General features: G+C 43.2%; 1 protein-coding gene across 2 annotated transcripts in view; it reads right to left on the bottom strand.

Moving 5' to 3' along the window:
* Positions 1-18891, bottom strand: part of ifih1 (interferon induced with helicase C domain 1) — a 182561-nt gene that overhangs the window by 16748 nt on the left and 146922 nt on the right. For both annotated transcript variants that reach the window (XM_041201770.1, XM_041201769.1), the window contains 2 exons: positions 16466-16722; positions 3442-3591 (listed from right to left, as the gene is read on the bottom strand). In XM_041201770.1, the coding sequence (XP_041057704.1) occupies positions 3442-3591; positions 16466-16722 (407 nt within the window). The remainder of the gene's footprint in view (positions 1-3441; positions 3592-16465; positions 16723-18891) is intronic.

Below are 18891 nucleotides of genomic sequence, written 5' to 3'. Positions count from 1 at the left end.
GCCCCCTAGCACTATAGATAAGGTCAAGCAGTGTTATCTGTTCTCCGTCTCACTACTTATCACCAGATGAGCTCCTCCTAAGATCCTGGGTAGTCATAAACTAGATCAATTGTATATTGCATGCCGTAAACAAAGATTCGCAATGTAATTAATTGTTGAAGGCTAGACAGTTTTATCACCTTCAGGTTCTTTGATATGTAAAACTTCTACTATAACTATGTGTGTACTCTGATGCTTCTTCAGAGTGTCAGCTAGCTCCACTGTAAGCTGCTGGGCTCTCCGTGATATCACGATTTTAATAAAGACTTCCTAGACAAGCCTCCAGGGTCTGAGTGTTCATTCCGTTTTTCCGCAACAACTTGGGTTGTTTTCGTTGGAGCAGAGAAGACTGAGGGGCGACCTGATCGAGATGTACAAGATTATGAGGGACATGGACAGGGTGGATAAGGAGCAGCTGTTCCCTTTAGTTGAAGAGTCAGTCACAAGGGGGCATAAGTTCAAGGTGAGGGGCAGGAGGTTTAGGGGGGATGTGAGGAAAAACTTTTTTTACCCAGAGGGTGGTGATGCTCTGGCTTGCACTGCCTCAGAGGGTGGTGGAGGTGGGTTGCCTCACATCCTTTAAAAAGTATCTGGATGAGCCCTTGGCACGTCATAACATTCAAGGCTATGGCCAAGTGCTGGTAAATGGGATTAGGTAGGTAGGAAGTCAGGTGTTTCTCACATGTCGTTGCAGACTCGATGGGCCAAAGGGCCTCTTCTGCACTGTGATTCTGAAGGCAGTTAAATTTGAGTGTCGTCAGCATACATATAAAAGCTGGCTCCATGCCTGCTAATAATGCCACTGAAGGGCAGCTTAAAATTGAGGGTAAGGAGAGGGAGCAAGGAGAGATTCTTAGGAGACTCCAGAGGTGAGACTGAAGAGATCAAGCTATTGCTGTAGATGCACTGGCTACACTGGGAAGTTACCAAGATATTTCCAAGAAGCTGAACGATGCAAGAAAATGGGATGGCATAGTTAGTGTTGTTTGCAGAGCAGGCTCGAGGGGCCGAATGGCCTACTCCTGCTCCTTGTTCATTTGTTCATATGTTAGCTGTGTTAAAGTGTTGTAGTGAGGACAGGGAAGGCAAACCATAGTCTAATATTTGGGATATCTGGCTGGGCAACATATGGTTACTGGCACCTACATTATTGCTCCTTTTGCCACCATTCAAAAAGTTAGTTGCAAAAGAATATTAATTATTTTAAGGAAAGGGCGGTAGAGAGGCAAGAAATGGAATTCCAGAGCTTAAGGGCTTGGCAGCTGGAGGCCCAGCCACAGATGATGGTATGATTAAAATCGGGGATGCTCAAGAGGTTAGAATTAGAGGTGGGCAGGTTTCTCGGTGGTGCTTGTACAGAGATGGAGATGGACGGAGGGAGTAGGTGGGGAATAATCGGGGCAGAATAGTGCAGGGGGGTGACGGTGAGGCTACAACGGGTTTTGGAAACAAGGATCAGGTGTTGCATAATAGGAGCCTTTGTAAGTCAGTGAGCACAGGGATAATAGGTGAACAGGGCTTGGTGCAAGTTAGGACGTAGGGAGCAAAGCTTTGGATAACCCCAAGTTTATGGAGGACAGAAGATGGGAGGCAGGTCAGGTGTGTGTTCGAATGGTTAACTCTAGAGATAACATAGGCATGAGGATTTCAGCAACTGACAAGCTGAAGCAGGGGTGGAATTGGGCAATATTAGAAATGGAAACAGGTGGTCTTAGTAATGATGCAAATATGGGGTTGCAAGCTCGTTAGTATCAACTACAAAACCAAGTTTGCAGGCTATGTGGTTTAGCCTCACACAGTTGCCATGGAGAGAGATGGAGTCGGTGACTAGGGAACAGAGCTTGTGGTGGGGATTGAAGACAATGGCTTTGGTCTTCCCAATATATAATTGGTGAAAATTTCAGTGCATTCAGCACTAGATGTTGGATAAGCAGATAATGGAAGTAAAAAGAGATACTGGAGGGGTCAAGAGAGGTAGTGGTGAGGTAGAGCTTGTTGTTGTCAGCATAGGGAAACTGACGCTGTGTTTTCAGATTATGTTGCCAAGGGGCAGCATGTAGATGAGAAATAGGAGGTGGCCAAGGATAGATCCTTGGGATGCACCGAGGGTAACTTAGTGAGAGTGGGAAGCAAATCATTGCAGATGGTTCTCTAGCTATGACTGGATAAATAAGAATGGAACCAGTGTAGAGGAGTCCGACCAGCCGGATGATGGTGGAGAGGCATTGCAGGAGGATGGTATGATCAACTGTGTAAAAGGCTGTGAACAGATTGATAAGGATGAGGAGGGATAAGTTTACCTTTGTCATAGTCACATTGGATGTAATTTATGATTTTGCTAAGAGCTGTTTTGGTATTGCAGCAGAGGTCTTAATTCCCTCCATTAACTTATTTGGAATTCTAATTTGTTATTACACAAGAATACTTAACAAATTTAAGGTATGCAAGGGAAACAAACAACAGCAGATAGATAACGGTCGAAGGAATTCAAATAAGGGAGTTCCAGGAAAGGTGGGCACAAATTTGAGAGTGACACATGTTCGAGGACTTTAGAGAAGAAAGGCTGGTTGTAAATGCAGTGGTTAAGCTTCCTCTTCCTAGACAACTGTGACATTTTATCAATGCTAAATTAAAGGTAGATGAAGGTACATGCCCCCTAGAAATCTCAAAAGGATTCCATCTGTTGACACTACGGCCAGGACTTTTCTCTCGTCGGATGGGTTCAGTGGGGGCGGGTGGGCGGGAGCGGTCGGGAAGTCAACTGCTGCCTGCGATTGGGGCTGGACTGTGATTTCACGCTGGCAGGCCAATTAAGGCCCGCCCACCGTGAAACATGCACTTCAGTGCTCAGTGCTGCTGGTGTGGAAGGAGGAGGAGGGTGAGAGCGCAAGTTCACACATGCGCGCTGTGCGCGCCGAAAAAGCTCCCTGTGGCACAGAGTTGCCTCAGGGAGATGAAGAGTTTTGAAAATTACAAATGAAGATTTTTAAAACGTTAAAAAACATGTCCCCACTCATGTGACTCTGTCACATGAGTAGGGACCTGTTGGAAATTAGGATGAATTTGAAAAAAGTTTTAATGAGAGATTGAAACCTCATCCCACTCGTAGATGAGGTTTTGCAAAAAATGCAAAGGCCGCTTGGCCTTTTCACCTGCCTGCCAACTGTAAGGTTGGATGGGCAGCACAAAAATTTAATTCAACTACCTTGTTAATGGGTCTTTTAATTGTTGGTGGGTGCGCTGCTGATTCCTGTGCATGCTCACCTGACGTCATTTTATGCTCGAGTGGGTCAGGCGCGTGCCCGCTCGCTCAGCGAAAAATCCTACCCTTTGTTAAAAAGTTCTATATAATATTAAAAAAGAATGTTTAAGCTAACACTTAGTGCATCAAATAAAACTTACTTGAACCATGGCAATCTCGTTAGTGACTAGACCATAACGGATTACAAAATTACATTCTTTTATATCCAGACCTTCTTCTGCTACAGTCGTTGCAATTAGCAGGTTTATTTCTCCATCACGGAATTTACTGAGCACTTCTTTTTGTTCATTCTATTCAAAGAATAAAGATACTTTAAAAATTCAGAAATAAAACATGCATTAATATATGATTAACATTTAGGGTTATCAATCTAGAAATTCCATAATCATAATTACAATTAGGAAGTTGCTACTCTTGGCACTCAACAAATTCATGATCTTCTAGACCTGCTGTTGATTTAGAGGTTATGAATTAAACTAGGTGTGGGGTAAAAAAATTCCGATATTGAAATAAAGAGAGGGTGGCTTTTTGTTTATATCTCAGTAATTCATTAAGCTATGGTTTATACATGATAGAATATTGCCTAATTGTTATGCAATTCTGGAGTAAGCACAATCCAATTTTAGGTAACTTCCTGAAGTCTTAATTTCCTCCATCAACTTATACGGAATTCTCGTTTGTTATTACACAAGAACACTGAACAAGTTTAAGGTATGCAAGAGAAACAAACAACAGCAGATAAATAATCTGCAGCGATATACCATTCTGTTTCAGAAACCTTGGGCTGGATTTCATGGGGGTTGCAAGAGTCGGCTGGCAGCCAATGCACCTAAAGTGGTAGGAAGTCCCGCCTTCAAGAGAGGCCAGCCAATGTGATTGGTAGTGGCTGCTGCTGGGCCTACAGGCATGCCCATGCAAAACTTCGATGGATCCTGGAATCCACTTTTAGGGCGGGGAGGGATCAGGCAGCCTTGCGGGGGGGTGTGGGTCTTGGTGAGGGGGGATAGAGGTGGGTTCTGGAGGCCAAGCGGGGAGTAACAAAGGAAGGGTAACATCTTGGGTGCAGTGCCTCCGATGTGCACAGGGCACCCCCCCCCACCACCCCCCCAAAGGACGTTCCCCCCTTCCTTCCCGCCTTTTAGCAATTTATATTTAAAAAGCGGCCTGCCCACTCCCACCCGCTCACCAACACCAACTGCATTATGGCATGGGTAGTGTAATATTTGGGTCAATTGGCATAGTAACAAGCTGAATTGACTGTTAATTATTAATTTTTAAAACGGTAGGCAGGTTGTCACCCCACTACCGTATTATGAGGGAAAGCTCAGGGTGGGTAGGAAGGTTGCAGACTTCCCAACCCCCCACACCCGCAATGAAAACACGCCCCATGGAGGGCAGTAAAATCCAGCTCCTTAAGTCAGGTCATGGTTGTTGATGATTGAACAATATGAAATTAGTCTCCAAGCCCGAGCCTTCAATGTCCTATAGCTAAACTAAAAAAAATTATAGTTATGTAGTGACTTTTAGACTTTGATAATCTAAATTTTTGAAAATATACATATAATTGCAGGGCTGTGCACCTTTTAATGCACATCCACTCAAGTTTATGCATAAAAGACAAATTTGCTGTAGTTAGTGTAATCTGTAATGACAAAATGTATGCTGATAAAGTTTAACTGAGGCCATACTATACATGTAATGGTTTTGCTCAGGGATTACAATCTGTACTCCCCCCTCCATTTGATATCATGGAATGCCATAAAAAGAAGAAATAATAAGTAAATGGAACAGGGAGTAAACCAATAGTTTGTTGAGACTCTGTTTAATACTTTATACCCTGTAATGTTTTTCTTAATTCTTTCAAGGGATGTGTGCATTGCTGGAAAACCCAGTACCCCATTCCCAATTGCTGTTGAGGAGGCAGTGGTGAGCTGCCTTCTTCAGTTGCTGTCGTCCATGTGGTGCAGGTACGCCTACAGTGCTGTTAAGGAGAGAGTTCCAGGATGTTGATACTCCCCGCCTTCCTGGATGAGTGCTGCTCCAACAGCATTCGAGAAGCTTGACACCATCCAAGACAAAGCAGCCTATTTGATCTGCACCCCATTCACCACCTTAAACATTCACTCCCTCCAATGCTGGTGCACAGTGGCAGCAGTATGTACCATCTATCTAAGATGCACTGCAGTAACTTGCCAAGTGAAGGAATGGTGATATAGCTTCAAGACAAGATGGTGCGTGGCTTGGGGAGGAACTTGCAGGTGGTGGTTTTCCTATGCATCTGCTGCCCTTGCCCTTCTAGGTGGCAGAGGTCACAGGTTTGGAAGATCCTGTCGAAGCAGTTTTGGTGATTGTTGCACCGCCTCTCATACATAGTATGCACTGCTGCCACTATGTGGCAGTGGTGGAGGGAGTAAATGGTTCAGTTGGTGGATGGGGTGCCAATCACATGGGCTGCTTTGTCCTATATGGTGTTGAGCTTCTTAAGTGTTGTTGGAGCTGCACTCAGCCAAGAAAGTGGGGACTATTCTGTCACACTCCTGACTTGTGCCTTGTAGATGGTGGACAGGCTTTGGGGAGTCAGGAGGTGAGATACTCACCTCAGAATTTCCAGCCTCTAACCTGCTCTTGTCACCACAATACATGGCTGGTTCAGTCCAATTTCTGGTGAACGGTAAGCCCAAGTATCATGACACTGGGGATTCAGTTTGGACCAAGGCTGTAATGAGACCAGGAGCCAAGTGGTCCCACAGAACCAAAATCAAGCATCAGTGAGCAGTTTATTGCTGAGTAGGTACTGCTTTAAGGCAATGTTAACGACACCTTCCATCAATTGATCGAGAGGCAGCTGATGGGGCGGTAATTGGCTGGATTGGATTTGTTCTGCTTTTTGTTGGCATCTGTAATATGGGGACCCCAGGTAGAGGCCAAGATGGATTATCCACTCGGCACTTCTGGCGGTAGATGGTTGCAAATGCTTCAGCCTTGTCTTTCACACTGATGTACTGGACTCCCCCATATTGAGGATGGGATTGTGGAGCCTCCTCCTCCTGTTAGTTGTTTAATTTCCCACTACCATTCACAGCTGAATGCGGCAAGGCTGCAGAACTTTGATCTGATCTGTTGATTGTGGAATCACTTAGCTGTGTCAATCACATGCTGCTTCTACTCTTTAACATGCAAGTAGTTCTGTGTTGTAGCTTCACCAGGTTAACACTTAATTTTTTGGTACGCCTGGTGCTGCTGCTAGCATGCCCCTCTGCACTCTTCATTGAACCATGGTTGATTCCTTGGCTTGAGAATGGTGGTAGAGTGAGGGATATGCCAGGTCATGAGGTTACAGGTTGTGGTTGAATACAATTCTGAGCTGCTAGATCTGTCCTGCATCAATCCCATTTAACAGAGTGGTAGTGTCATGGAACACAATGGAGGGTACACTCAGTGTGAAGATGGAACTTCGTCTTCACAAAAACTGCAGTGGTCACTTCTACCTATACTGTCACGGACAGATGCATCTGTGACAGGTTGATTGGTGAGGACAAGGTGGAGTAGGTTTCTCCCTCTCGAGCGTTCCCTCGCCACCAACTGCAGGCCAAGCCTGCTGGATATGTCCTTCAGAACTCAGCCAGTTCAGTTGCTGGTGGTACTACTGAGCCACTCGGTGATGGACATTGACCCAGAGTACATTCTGTGTCCTTTCCCTCCTCTTCTTCCAAGTGGTATTCAACATGGAGGAGATTTTTTTTCATTACGGGATGTGGGCGTCGTTGGCTAGATCAGCATTTATTGTCCATCTCTAATTGCCCTTGAGAAGGTGGTGGTGAGCTGCCTTCTTGAACCACTGCAGTCCATGTGGAGTAGCTACACCCATAGTACTGTTAGGGAGGGCATTACAGGATTTTGACCCAGTGACACTGAAGGAACGGTGACATACTTGCAAGTCAGGATGCTGTATGCATTGGTGGGGAACTTCCAGGTGGTGATGTTCTCATGTGCCTGCTGCCCTTGTCCTTCCAGATATAATGGTCCTGGGTTTGGAAGTTGCTGTCTAAGGAGCCTTGGTGAGCTCCTGCAGTGCATCTTGTAGATAGTACACACTGCTGCTACTGTGCGTCGGTGGTGGAGGGAGTGAATGTTTGTGGATGGGGTGCCAATCAAGCAGGCTGGATGGTGTCCAGCTTCTTGAGTGTTGTTGGAGCTGCACTTATCCAGGCAAGTGGAGTGCCATTCGATCAACTGAGGGAGGGTGGCAGGTAGTAAACAGCAGGAGGTTTCCATGCCCATGTTTGGCCTGATGCCATGAGACTTCATAGGGTCCAGAATCGATGTTGAGGATGCCCAGGGCAACTCTCTCCTGACTGTATACCACTGTGCCACTGCTGGGACAGGACATACCCAGGAATGGTGATGGTGGCATCTGGGACATTGTCTGTAAGGTATGATTCTGTGAGTATGACTATGCTAGGCTGTTGCTTGACTAGTCTGTGAGACAACTCTCCCAATTTTGGCACAATCCTCCATATGTTACTAAGAAGGACTTTGCAAGGTCAACAGAGCTGGTGTGCCATTGTCAGTTCCAGTGCTGAAGTCAAGACCTGCGTGCAGTTTCATTTCTTTTTGTCTTCTCTGTAGCAGTTTTGGTATAACTGAACATTTGTAAACCACATGGGTTTTTCATGGCACCATTACTGAGGCTAGCTCTCAATTTTTTTAATTAATTGAACTTATGAATTAATAGAATTTAAATTCCACAAGCTGGTGGAACCCATGGTGGTGGTATTTAAACCCCTGCCCCCAGGGGATTCATGTGGGCCACTGGATTATTAATCTGGTGATGTTACCACCACGTCACTTCGCCCCATAATGTGTTTAACTATGTAAGTTTTTAGTGAGAAGTAAAAAACACAAACTGGAGGAACAGCACCTCATTTTCCGACTAGGCACTTTACAGCCTTCCGTACTGAATACTGAGTTCAACAATTTTAGATCATGAACTCTCTCCTCCATCCCCATCCCCTTTCCCTTTCTTCCCCTTCTTTTTTGTTTTTTCCAATAATTTATATAGATTTTTCTTTTCCCACCTATTTCCATTATTTTTAAATGTATTTCCACCCATTGTTCTATCTCTACCTTTTAGCCTTTTTAGTATTCCTTCACTCCACCCACCCCCACTAGAGCTATCTGTACCTTGATTGTCCTGCTTTCTACCCTTAATTAGCACATCCCTTTAGATAATATCACCACCTTTAACACCTCTTTGTCCTTTTGTCTGTGACATCTTTTGGTTATCTCCACCTATTACTGGCTTCTTGTCCCAACAACCCCCCACCCTCCCTAAACAAGCTTATATTTCACTCCTTTCCTATTTTTACTTAGTTCTGTTGAAGGGTCATGAGGACTCGAAACGTCAACTGTGCTCTTCTCCAACGATGCTGCCAGACCTGCTGAGTTTTTCTAGGTATTTTTGTTTTAGATTTCCAGCATCCGCAGTTTTTTGCTTTTAACTAATGGAGGATGTTGTCTTGAATAAGAATCTCTAGCTATCTTTCAAAATGCAGGCTTTCACTCTTAGATAACTCTTGATCACAATTTACTCCACATGAATATTTTTCAGTTGCAATGCTCCTAACTGATTTCCATCATATAGCCTTTCTAATCTTGGTGTAAAGTCTTATTATGCAACCTTGACCTAAGCACAACACATTCAAGAATTAATTTTGTTTTGCTTTCTCAGCACACTGAAAATGGAATACAGCCAGTCACCTTCCTCACTTCAATGATTTACAATATGTGACAGTTCAAGATCTGAACTTGTGTACCAGGCCCAGCTGTGATTAACTAAATGATATGTGCTAAGAATATTACAAAGTTAACCATTTAATTTGTTAGAGGTATCTATAGATTTTGATCCAAGCAAACTTTTTACAGCTACCCAGCTATATCTTGTACAGATCTACCAGTTAGGGAATATGCTCTCTAGATCCGAAACTTGAACTAGCTCAGACTGATTGTGGCATATTTTCTTTCATGGCATGAGCTTCCTGGTGGAAGGACAAGCCAGTTCTATTGATGGGTTTGATGCTTACTGAAACACAGGGCAGAACTTTATGCCGACGGGATTTTCCAGACCCACTGAAGTTAGTGGGCTTTTGAATGGCTTGTCGCATTGTTGGCCCCACCCTCACCACAACAGGGCTGTAAAATTCTGCCCATACTTGCTGACTCTGCTAAATCTTTCAGAAACTGTGTTACCTAAAGATTATGAGAATTATATGAAAATATTCTTTTACAAATGGATTAAAAACTTGATATATGGAAGACAGGATATTGCTCTGCAGCATTCAGTTATTATATATGCATTATGCAAACAGACTTTCCACCACAACCAATCTGTGATAGTGTTTGTGCTCCATATAAACAGTAGCTCTAATGATTGTATCATGGAATAATACAGCACAAAAAGGAGGCCAGTCAGTCCATTGTTCCTGTGCCAGCTGATTGATAGAGCTTTTCAATTAGTTCCACTCACCTGTTTTTCCCCATAGCCCTGCAATTGTTTTCCCTTCAAGTATATCTCCAATAGCTCTTTAAAGGTTACTACTGTGTCTCAAAGATTGGAGCGGGAGAAATTGAGGTTTCGATACATGGGGCACTGGCACCAGGACTGGGGAAAGAGGGAGCTGTATCATTGGGGTGGCCTTCACCTGAACTGTACTGGTGAATTGTATAATTAGGGCTGTAGAGAGTGATTTAAACTAAAAAATGGAGGAGGTCTCACATGAGGGGAGATTTGGAAAGTTAAAGAGAAAGGATAAGGCAATAGTACAGGTTAGCGATGTGGGTAATGATAAACAGATTGTGACTGGAAGGGACAGGGTGTACAAACATAAGAGTGCATCAGGAAATAAGATCAGAGTAGGGAAAAATGTTTAAAGTATAGGATTAAAGACTCTTTATCTGAATGCACGTAACTTTTGTAACAAGATGGTTGCAAAGTGACCACAACTGGAACCTGAATAATCAAGGGTATTTGACATTTTGAAAGGACAGAAAGAACTGGAAAAGACATGTGGTAGCTCTGTTAGTAAAGGATGAGATCAGTACAGTAGTGAGAAATGATCTTTGTTTGGAGGATCAAAATGTAGACTCAATTTGGATGAAGATAAGAAATCGCAAATGAAAGAAGTCACTGGTGAGAGTGGTTTATAGCCCGCTGATAGTAGCTACACTGTAGGATGGAACATAACTCAAGAAATAATGCGGCTAACTAAAGTAGTTAAGGGTGGTATCAAACTGAAAAAAAAGATATACAATTCTGCAAAGGTTAGTGGTAGGTGAGAAGTTTAAGAAAATTATAGAAACCTGCAAAGGGTGACTGAAAATATATAGAGGGAAAAATTGGAGTATGAGAGAAAACAAGCAATAAATATAATAGCAGACAGTAAAAGTTTCTACAACTAAATAAAAAGAAAAAGAGTCGCATAGAGAGTGAGACTGGGGAATTAATAATGGGAAACAAGGAAATGGCAGGGACTTTGAACAAGTAATTTGTGTCTGTCTTTAAAGTAGAAGACACAAAAAGCATCCCAAGAATTGTAAAAAAGCAGGGGACAAAATGTAAATAATGATGATCACTAAGGGAAAGGTTCTAGGAATACTAATGGGACTAAAGGCTGACAACTCCACTGGATCTGATGGCCTGCATCCTAGGGTCTTAAAGGAAGTGCTGTGGAGACAGGAATTGCATTGATTGTAATCTTCCAAAATTCCCTAGATTCTGGAAATGTCCTAGCAGACTGGAAAACCTTAAATGTAACACCATTATTCAAGAAAGGAGGGAGACAGAAAGCAGGAAACTATAGGCGAGTTAATCTAACATCTGTCATTGGGAAGATCCTAGAATTCAATAACAAGGAGGTATTAGTGGGACATTTAAAAAATCATAATACAATCAAGCAGTGTTGATATGGTTTTGTGAAAGGGAAATTGTGTCTGGCAAGCTGAATAGAGTTCTTTGAGGTTGTAACAAGCCCAAGTGGATAAAGGGGAACAAGTAAATGTAGTGTATTTGGATTTCCAAAAGGCTTTAGATAAACTGTCGCATAAAATGTTACTGCACAAGATAAGAGTTCATGGTGCTGGGGATGGTTTATTAGCATAGATAGAAGATTGGCTAACTAACAGGAAACAGAGTCAGGATAAATGTGTCATTTTCAGGTTAGCAAGCTATAACTGGTGCACTGCTGCAGGGATCGGTGATGGGGCCTCAACTATTTATGATCTGTATTAATGTCTTGGATGAAGGGACAGACTGTATTGTAGCCAAATTTGCTGATGATACAAAGAAAGGTAGAGAAGTAAGTTGTGAGGAGGATGCAAAAAGTCTGCAAAGGGATATAGATAGGTTAAGTGAGTGGACAAAAATTTGGTAGCTAGGGTATAATTTGGGAAAATATGAGGTTGTCTGTTTTGGCAGGAAGAATAGAAAGCAGAATAACATTTAAATTGAGACTCTGCAGAATCTGCAGTATAAAGGGATCTGGGTGTCCTTGTACATGAATCACAAAATATTAACATGCAGATACAGCAAGTAATTAAGAAGGCAAATGGAATGTTGAGTGAAGGAATGCAAGAGTAATGGAGTATAAAAGTATGGACGTCTTATGACAATACACACGGAATTGACAAGGTCACACCCTAGAGTACTGTATACAGTTTTGGTCTCCATACTTAAGGAGGTATTGGAAGCAAGTCGGAGAAGGTTCATTAGGCTGATTCCTGGGATGAAGGGGTTGTCTTATGAGGAAAGATTCAGCAGATTAGACCTATACTCATTGGAGCTTAAAAGAATGGGAGGTGATCATATTGAAAAATACAGGATTTGGATGGGGCCTGATAGGGTAGCTGCTGACGGATGTTTCCCCTCATGGGAAAATCTAGAACTAGGGGCACAGTTAACAATTAAGAATCTCCCATTTAAGGCTGAGATGAGGAGGATTTTTTTTTCTCTCAGAGGGTCCTTAGTCTTTGGAATTCTGTTCCAAGAGATCACTGGAAGCTATGCCAATGTATATATATTCAATGCTGAGTTGTGCAGATTTTTGACTGACAAGGAAGTCAAGGGTTATGGGCTATAGGCAGGAAAGTGGAGTTAAGGTCACAATCAGATCAATCATGATCTTATTGATTGCCGGAGCAGGCTCGAAGGGCTCAGTGGCCTACTCCTGCTCCTATTTCATATGATCTTATGAATCTGGTTTCGAAACACTTTCAGGCAGTGCATTCCAAATCGTAACCACTAGCTGTGCAAAAAAAAAGTTTCATCGTGTCGCCTCTGATTCTTTGTTAATCACATTAAATTTGTGGCTTCTGATTGCCAACTCTTCGGAAACCAGAAAAAGTTTCTCTGTATTACTCTGTTGAAAGCTTTCATGACTTTGAACACCTTTACCAAAACCACTCCTAACTTTCTCTGCTCTAAGGTGACAAGTACCATCTTCTCCAACCTCACCACACAGTTGGTCCCTCATTCCTGACACTATTCTAGTCAATCTCTTCTGCACCCTCTCTAAGACCATGATATTCATCCCACAATCGAATAGAATACACTACTGAGGTCTATCCAGTGTTTTATAAAGGTTTGGCATAACGGCCTTGCTTCTGCATTTTATGCCTTTACTATTAAGCCAAGGAGCCTGTATGCTTTTTTATAACAGCCTTCTCAACTTGTCCTGCCATCCTCAAAGCCTTGTGTGCATAAACCCCCAGATCTGTCTGTTCATGCAACACCTTTAAAATTGTACCATTTGGTTAACATTGCCTCTCTTCATTTTTCCTACCAAAATGAATCACTTTACACTTCTTCGTTAAATTTAATTTGCCATATGACTGCCCATGACACGAACCTATGTCCCACTGTTACTATTCTCTTAATGGTTTTCTACGTTTCCAAATTTCGTGCCATCTGCAAACTTTTAAATTATCCCTTGTATAGCCAAGTCCTGATCATCAATATATATCAAAAATAACAATGGCTCTATACTGTCCCCTGAGGAATACCTTTTATTCCTTCCCTATTTTTCCTGAATACATTGTGGCATGGAATACTAAGTCCTTGATCCTTCCCCTTTTTGAGTCAAGTCTCTGTTATTGGCATGATATCATAGTTCCATTTGGCGGCTTGTGTCTGGAGCTCATTACCTTATTTACCATGTAATGTGTTGCCTCGCATTTGGCCCCTTTCCTCCTATTTTTGAACTGCTCTTTACTCTAGCGCTATCTCCATAGATATTTGCGTATATGTTGTCATTTGAAGCCTTGAAGAATCCCTCCAAAAACAGGGGTCAATTCATACGCCAAGTATAAAAGAACTGCCAGTGTGGGTAGTCGTTATTGTGAAATGTCATCAGCATCCGATGCAAAGAGTGAGCAAGTCTTAAACTCCCAGGCATCTTGGCAGCACAGCCTGTATTGCCAGGTTGATCCCTTGCATCCAGTGATAAGGTACTGGTAAGTAAAATATGCATTTGTAGGGTGGAAAATTGAGGGTGACTACCGATGTGTGCATGGTACATCATGGCTGAAAAGGGAGATTGACTTATATACCGAGTATACGCAAAGATATATGGGTGGGGCTGGAAAAAAGGGGTCGTTCTATACTCCAGGCTGACTTATACACCGTGATTTACAGTATTTCTCTATGCGCATTGGTTCTCCTCTCTTCATCCTAGTCCCATACCTCCTGCCTAATTAGTTTAAACCCTCCCCCACAACACCCAGTTAACCCTTTCATGAGAACAGTGATCCCAACCCTGTTGAGATGCAACTCACCCATCCTGAGTTGGTCCTTCCTGGTCTAGAACTTGACCTAATGCCCCAGGAATCTCAAAGCTTCCCTCCTATACCATTTCATTATTTCATTATATAGCCATGCATTAACCTGTTTTATTCTACTTTGCCTATACATCACTTGCACATGGAACTGGAGTATTCCAGAGATTACTAGCTTTGAGGTCCTGCTGTTTCATATTCTCCTGAGCTTCTAAAACTCTGACTGCAGGACCTCATTGTTTTAGCCTCCATTCCCTGCCACAACCAACCATTTTGACAGGCGGTCTGATTGTTGGACAAGTAAGCTTTCAGCATTAAGCTGCAGCCAGGGAGTAGAGAGGATCTGGGGAGACCAGAGAAGCTGCTGGGGAGGAAGGAAGATCGGAGTACAGAGCCAGAGAAGATGTGGGAGGCTAGAGCAGGGCGTGATCGTACAAGGAGCCAGGCAACATTGGGGAGGCCAGGGTCAGAGGAGATTGGAGGTTTATGTCAAGGGAGTTTGAAAGGGTTAGCGGGGTGGTGGTGGGTAAATAGGGGTGGGGGCTATCAGGGGCCTTGCAGCAGAGATCGGAAGGATGAGAGTTGTGCCCAGTCATGATGAAGCTGATGAAGCAGGTGTACTAAATCCAGAAGGTAAGTGAAAAAGTTCTTACTTCCTGAATCCAGCAATCCTCATCTCCCTCTAGCCATCAAGTTTCCTGAGGCCCGAAAAACTTGGTCGGCCAGAGTTAAATTTAAAATGGTGGTTAAATATGAAGCACCCATCCTTACAATGATATTTAAATCGCCAGCCCTGTGAGTGGGTTGGTTGCCTTCCCTATGCCCACCTTTGTTAAAACTGGAAGAGTGTGGGTTTGGATTGGAATTCAGATTTAAAATATTTTAACATACCACCCGATCCAAATACATCCATTTTTAGGGTTTAAGTTTCCCCCAAGCTGTGCCAATTTCGTAATTTAAATTCTTATAACATCCACTAATTTCCACTATTTTAACAAAATCAATCCCAGTTTTTCAAGTCTTTCTATGAATTTGTATTTTCCCATGTAAGGCAGGTTCTAGTGATGAGCAGATCTTAGTTGTAATTTCTCTAGTCCCTCAACATCCTTCCTATAGTGGTGTCCGATACTGCACACTCTCTAGTTTAACTGTGGTATTATGTAGATTCACTATTAGATTTCAACTTCTTTATTCTGTAGCTCTTTCCATAAACCCAGTATTCCACTTATTCTTTTAGTTACCTTTTTAATCGCCCCAGCTTTGGTGGCCATATATTCAGCTGCCTGGCCCTAAGCTTTGGAATCCCCTTCCGAGACACCTCTGCCTCTCTATCTTTCTTTCCTCTTTTATGACACTCAATAAAATGTTCCTCTTTGATCAAGCTTTTGGTCATCCATCCTAATATCTCCTTACAAGGCTGGGCATCATATGTTATTTTATAATGTATCTAGGGATGTTTTCTTATGTTAAAGGTGTTAGATAAATACAAGTTGCTATTATTGTTTACATTACCCACTTGAGATGCCGTTCCTGTGAACCTAAAGCCCCAAATACCTCTTTTCTTACATGTCACCTCTTCAAATACTTAACTGTTGTCACAATGTACTTCACATTTACTGACTCTGAATTCCATCAGCCGCTTTTCTTTCCATATTCCACCATCTTATTGATATCCCTTTACCTGTTCCTTTGATACACAAAATTATTTACTACACTTCCTGTTCCAGTATTGTCTTCAGATTTGGACACTGCTCCCTTTAAAGCTCTATTTCTAAACCAGTAATGCACACATTAAATGAAAGGAAACCCAAAACAGAACACTGAAGGACACTGTTATTTATTTCCAGTGAAAAGCTGCTGTTAACTATTAATGTTTCCTCCATTCTAACTAATTTTTAATCCAATTTGCTAGCCTCCCTAATGTCATACCCCTTAATCTGCTGCAATAATTTCCTGTGTGATATCTTGTCAAAGGCATTCCGAATGTCCACATACATGACATCCACTGTCTTTCCCCCATCTATCATATCTGTCACTTCCTAAAACTATCTATTCCTGTCATTTTCTCTGATATCTGTCAGTCATATTATCTGATCTCATATCATGCTTTTTATTTATATTACTAATGGTCAACTGTCCCAATGTTTCCTCCATTGACTCTGCGTCAATTTTTGTCTGATTAAGGTCCTGTGATGTGCCTTGGGATGTTTTATTAAGTGAAAGGAACTATCTAAATGTAAATTGCTGTCATGAAGAATAAAATCCATATGTAAGTTTTAAGAATCTTGAGATCATTATGAAGAAATTGTACTTTGTATTTGCAACAAAGCATTTTACCTGAGTCATATGCTTGTACTGACTGTTGCTGCCAGCTCCAGTTAAGTAATGGGCCTTAATTCCAACATCCTTAAATTTCTCATTCTCTTCTATCCACTCATGCAGAGCATGTGCATTTTGGCGTGTCTTTGTAAAGATGATACCTCTTGAATTTCTTTTTTTGGTGAATTCTTGAAGTATAGTTGTTCGTAATTTTGTCAGTTTTCCATTTTCATACTGAGGATTTCCAGCGAGAATTTGAAGCTTTTTTTGTTGTGCTGAAATGGAGAATAATTTTTTTTAAAACTACATTCTGTCCAATCCTGTGAAGCACCAACCATTTCTCTTGAATTTTTAATATATGCTAAAGTAGGTGAAGCTCATCATCAGTAGCACAATTTCCTAAAATATACGTTTTAATGTGTTGACATCAAGCATTATTAAGAAGGATATACAATGGCTTGGCCACCAAGTGAAACATTTTCATTCTAACCTGGTCATTTACTTTCATCATGTCCTCACATTATCTGCTATACCAACATGCCAATTCTGTTTCCACATCAACCAACGGCTTGAAGAAAATAATTTTGAGCAGGAGTAGCAGCCACCCCCCCCCCCCCACCCCGCCACCACCACCACCACCACCACCATCACCACCACAATCTGGCCCCTTGAGCCTGCTCAGTCATTCAATACAATCATGGCTGACCTTCTGCCTCAAATCCACTTTCCCACCCATGTTTGATTCCCTTACAAATCAAAAATTTATCTATCTCAGCCTTGAATATACTCAATGATAGTGCGCACATAACCCTCTGAGGTAGAGAATTCCAAAAATTCACAACCCTCTTGAGTTAAACAAAAATTCTCCTAAACTCGGTCTTAAATGATTAACTCCTCTTGAAGTCCATCACTATCCTTTCCACAGTTCATTATAATTCCAAGGTTTGTGTCATCTGCAAATTTTCAAATTGTGCCCTGCACATCCAGGTCTAGGTCATTAGTATAGATCAAGGATCGCTGTGGTACTAATACCACCCCCTGGGCAACCCCACAATATTCTTTCCAGTGACACATCCTGCCTAATGCCCGGGTGGGAGGCTGGGGGGAACCAGGAAAAGACTTTCAGGGAAATGGAGCATAATGAGGCTATTTTTCCCTGTCAGGAGAAGAGCAGTCATAATGCTGCAGTGCACTGCATAACGGGTGGAGGAGTGCCAAATCCCTGCATCCTCACAAAGCACAAAAGTGATGCACTGGTGCTGGAGAATGCCACTGGCCAGCTCACTCCTCCGGTCACGGTGAGGCGGGGATCTCGGATGAAGGTAAGGGTGCAGGTGACAGATGCGTGTGCAGTGGGTACTGGAAACATAACGGGCTCCTCTCATCAGAAACTGAACTATCACAGCCAGAGAGCATAGCCATAGCTCCAATGCAGATGGCACCAGGCAGCAGGTCTCCACTGTCTCCTCAGCCCGCCTAGCATGCATAGTGACTATGATGATTGAATGCACTGATCTTTCCCCTTCCTCCTGTAGATGCACCATCCGCAGGAGCCGGCAGTGACCCTGAGGACCTCTCATTGAACTCCAAGGAAGACATCACACCTGCACCAGTGTCACACTGTCTCTCTGAACCAGGCACCAGCTCAGATACTCACATGTTGGTGGGCATTAGGTATTCGGCTCCACGGGTAATGCACAGTGGTGAGGGCACATCACACTCGCATGAGGAGCTGGCAGAAGCAGAGAGGTCCCAGGGAGCTGACAGTGAGAGCACAGCTGGAGACCAGGATCATGCCGTATCCGAGGCAGTTGACGAGTCTTTGGAGTCATCCATCAGGCAGCAGATGCTGGATGTCCAGCAGGATGCGCAGGGAGAACTGGCGGAGATCCATGACGGTCTGCGTGCCATGGTCTCCATCATGGAGAAGTCCATGCGGAGCATGAGATCTGAGTTGACCCTTAACACTGAGCGCACAGCCTTCTCCACGGAGCGAGTGGTGACTCTCATGGAGAGGCAGCTTCAGGAGCAGACTCAGGGGTTCCTGGGGTTGCACTCGGACCTGCAAGCCCTCATGCAGGCAATGATCTCAGGAGGTCATTGCCAATGTGAGAGATGGACGAGGCACCTAGTCTCATTGCTGGGTGCCCGTCTATCAATGGTGAGCAGAGAGGTGTAAACGCACCTAACACTGGCAGACGAGCTGCATGTCATCTCTGTGGGGTCCTCTCAAGTCATTCTGGACAAGGGCACCAGCTCCTCCGCCCCTGTGCCAGTGGCTGCTGCATCTAATGATGCTGTACAAAACAAAAACAGAATTACCTGGAAAAACTCAGCAGGTCTGGCAGCATTGGCGGAGAAGAAAAGAGTTGACGTTTCGAGTCCTCATGATGCTGTGATGGCTGAGCAGTGACTAGCTATGGGGCTGGATGCACCCTCCCAAG

This window comes from Carcharodon carcharias, chromosome 12 (genome assembly GCF_017639515.1).
Source record: "Carcharodon carcharias isolate sCarCar2 chromosome 12, sCarCar2.pri, whole genome shotgun sequence".
In the NCBI taxonomy this organism is placed as follows: domain Eukaryota; kingdom Metazoa; phylum Chordata; class Chondrichthyes; order Lamniformes; family Lamnidae; genus Carcharodon; species Carcharodon carcharias.
The sequence above is the reverse complement of the archived record's forward strand: the minus strand, read 5'-3'. Positions and strand labels throughout refer to the sequence as shown.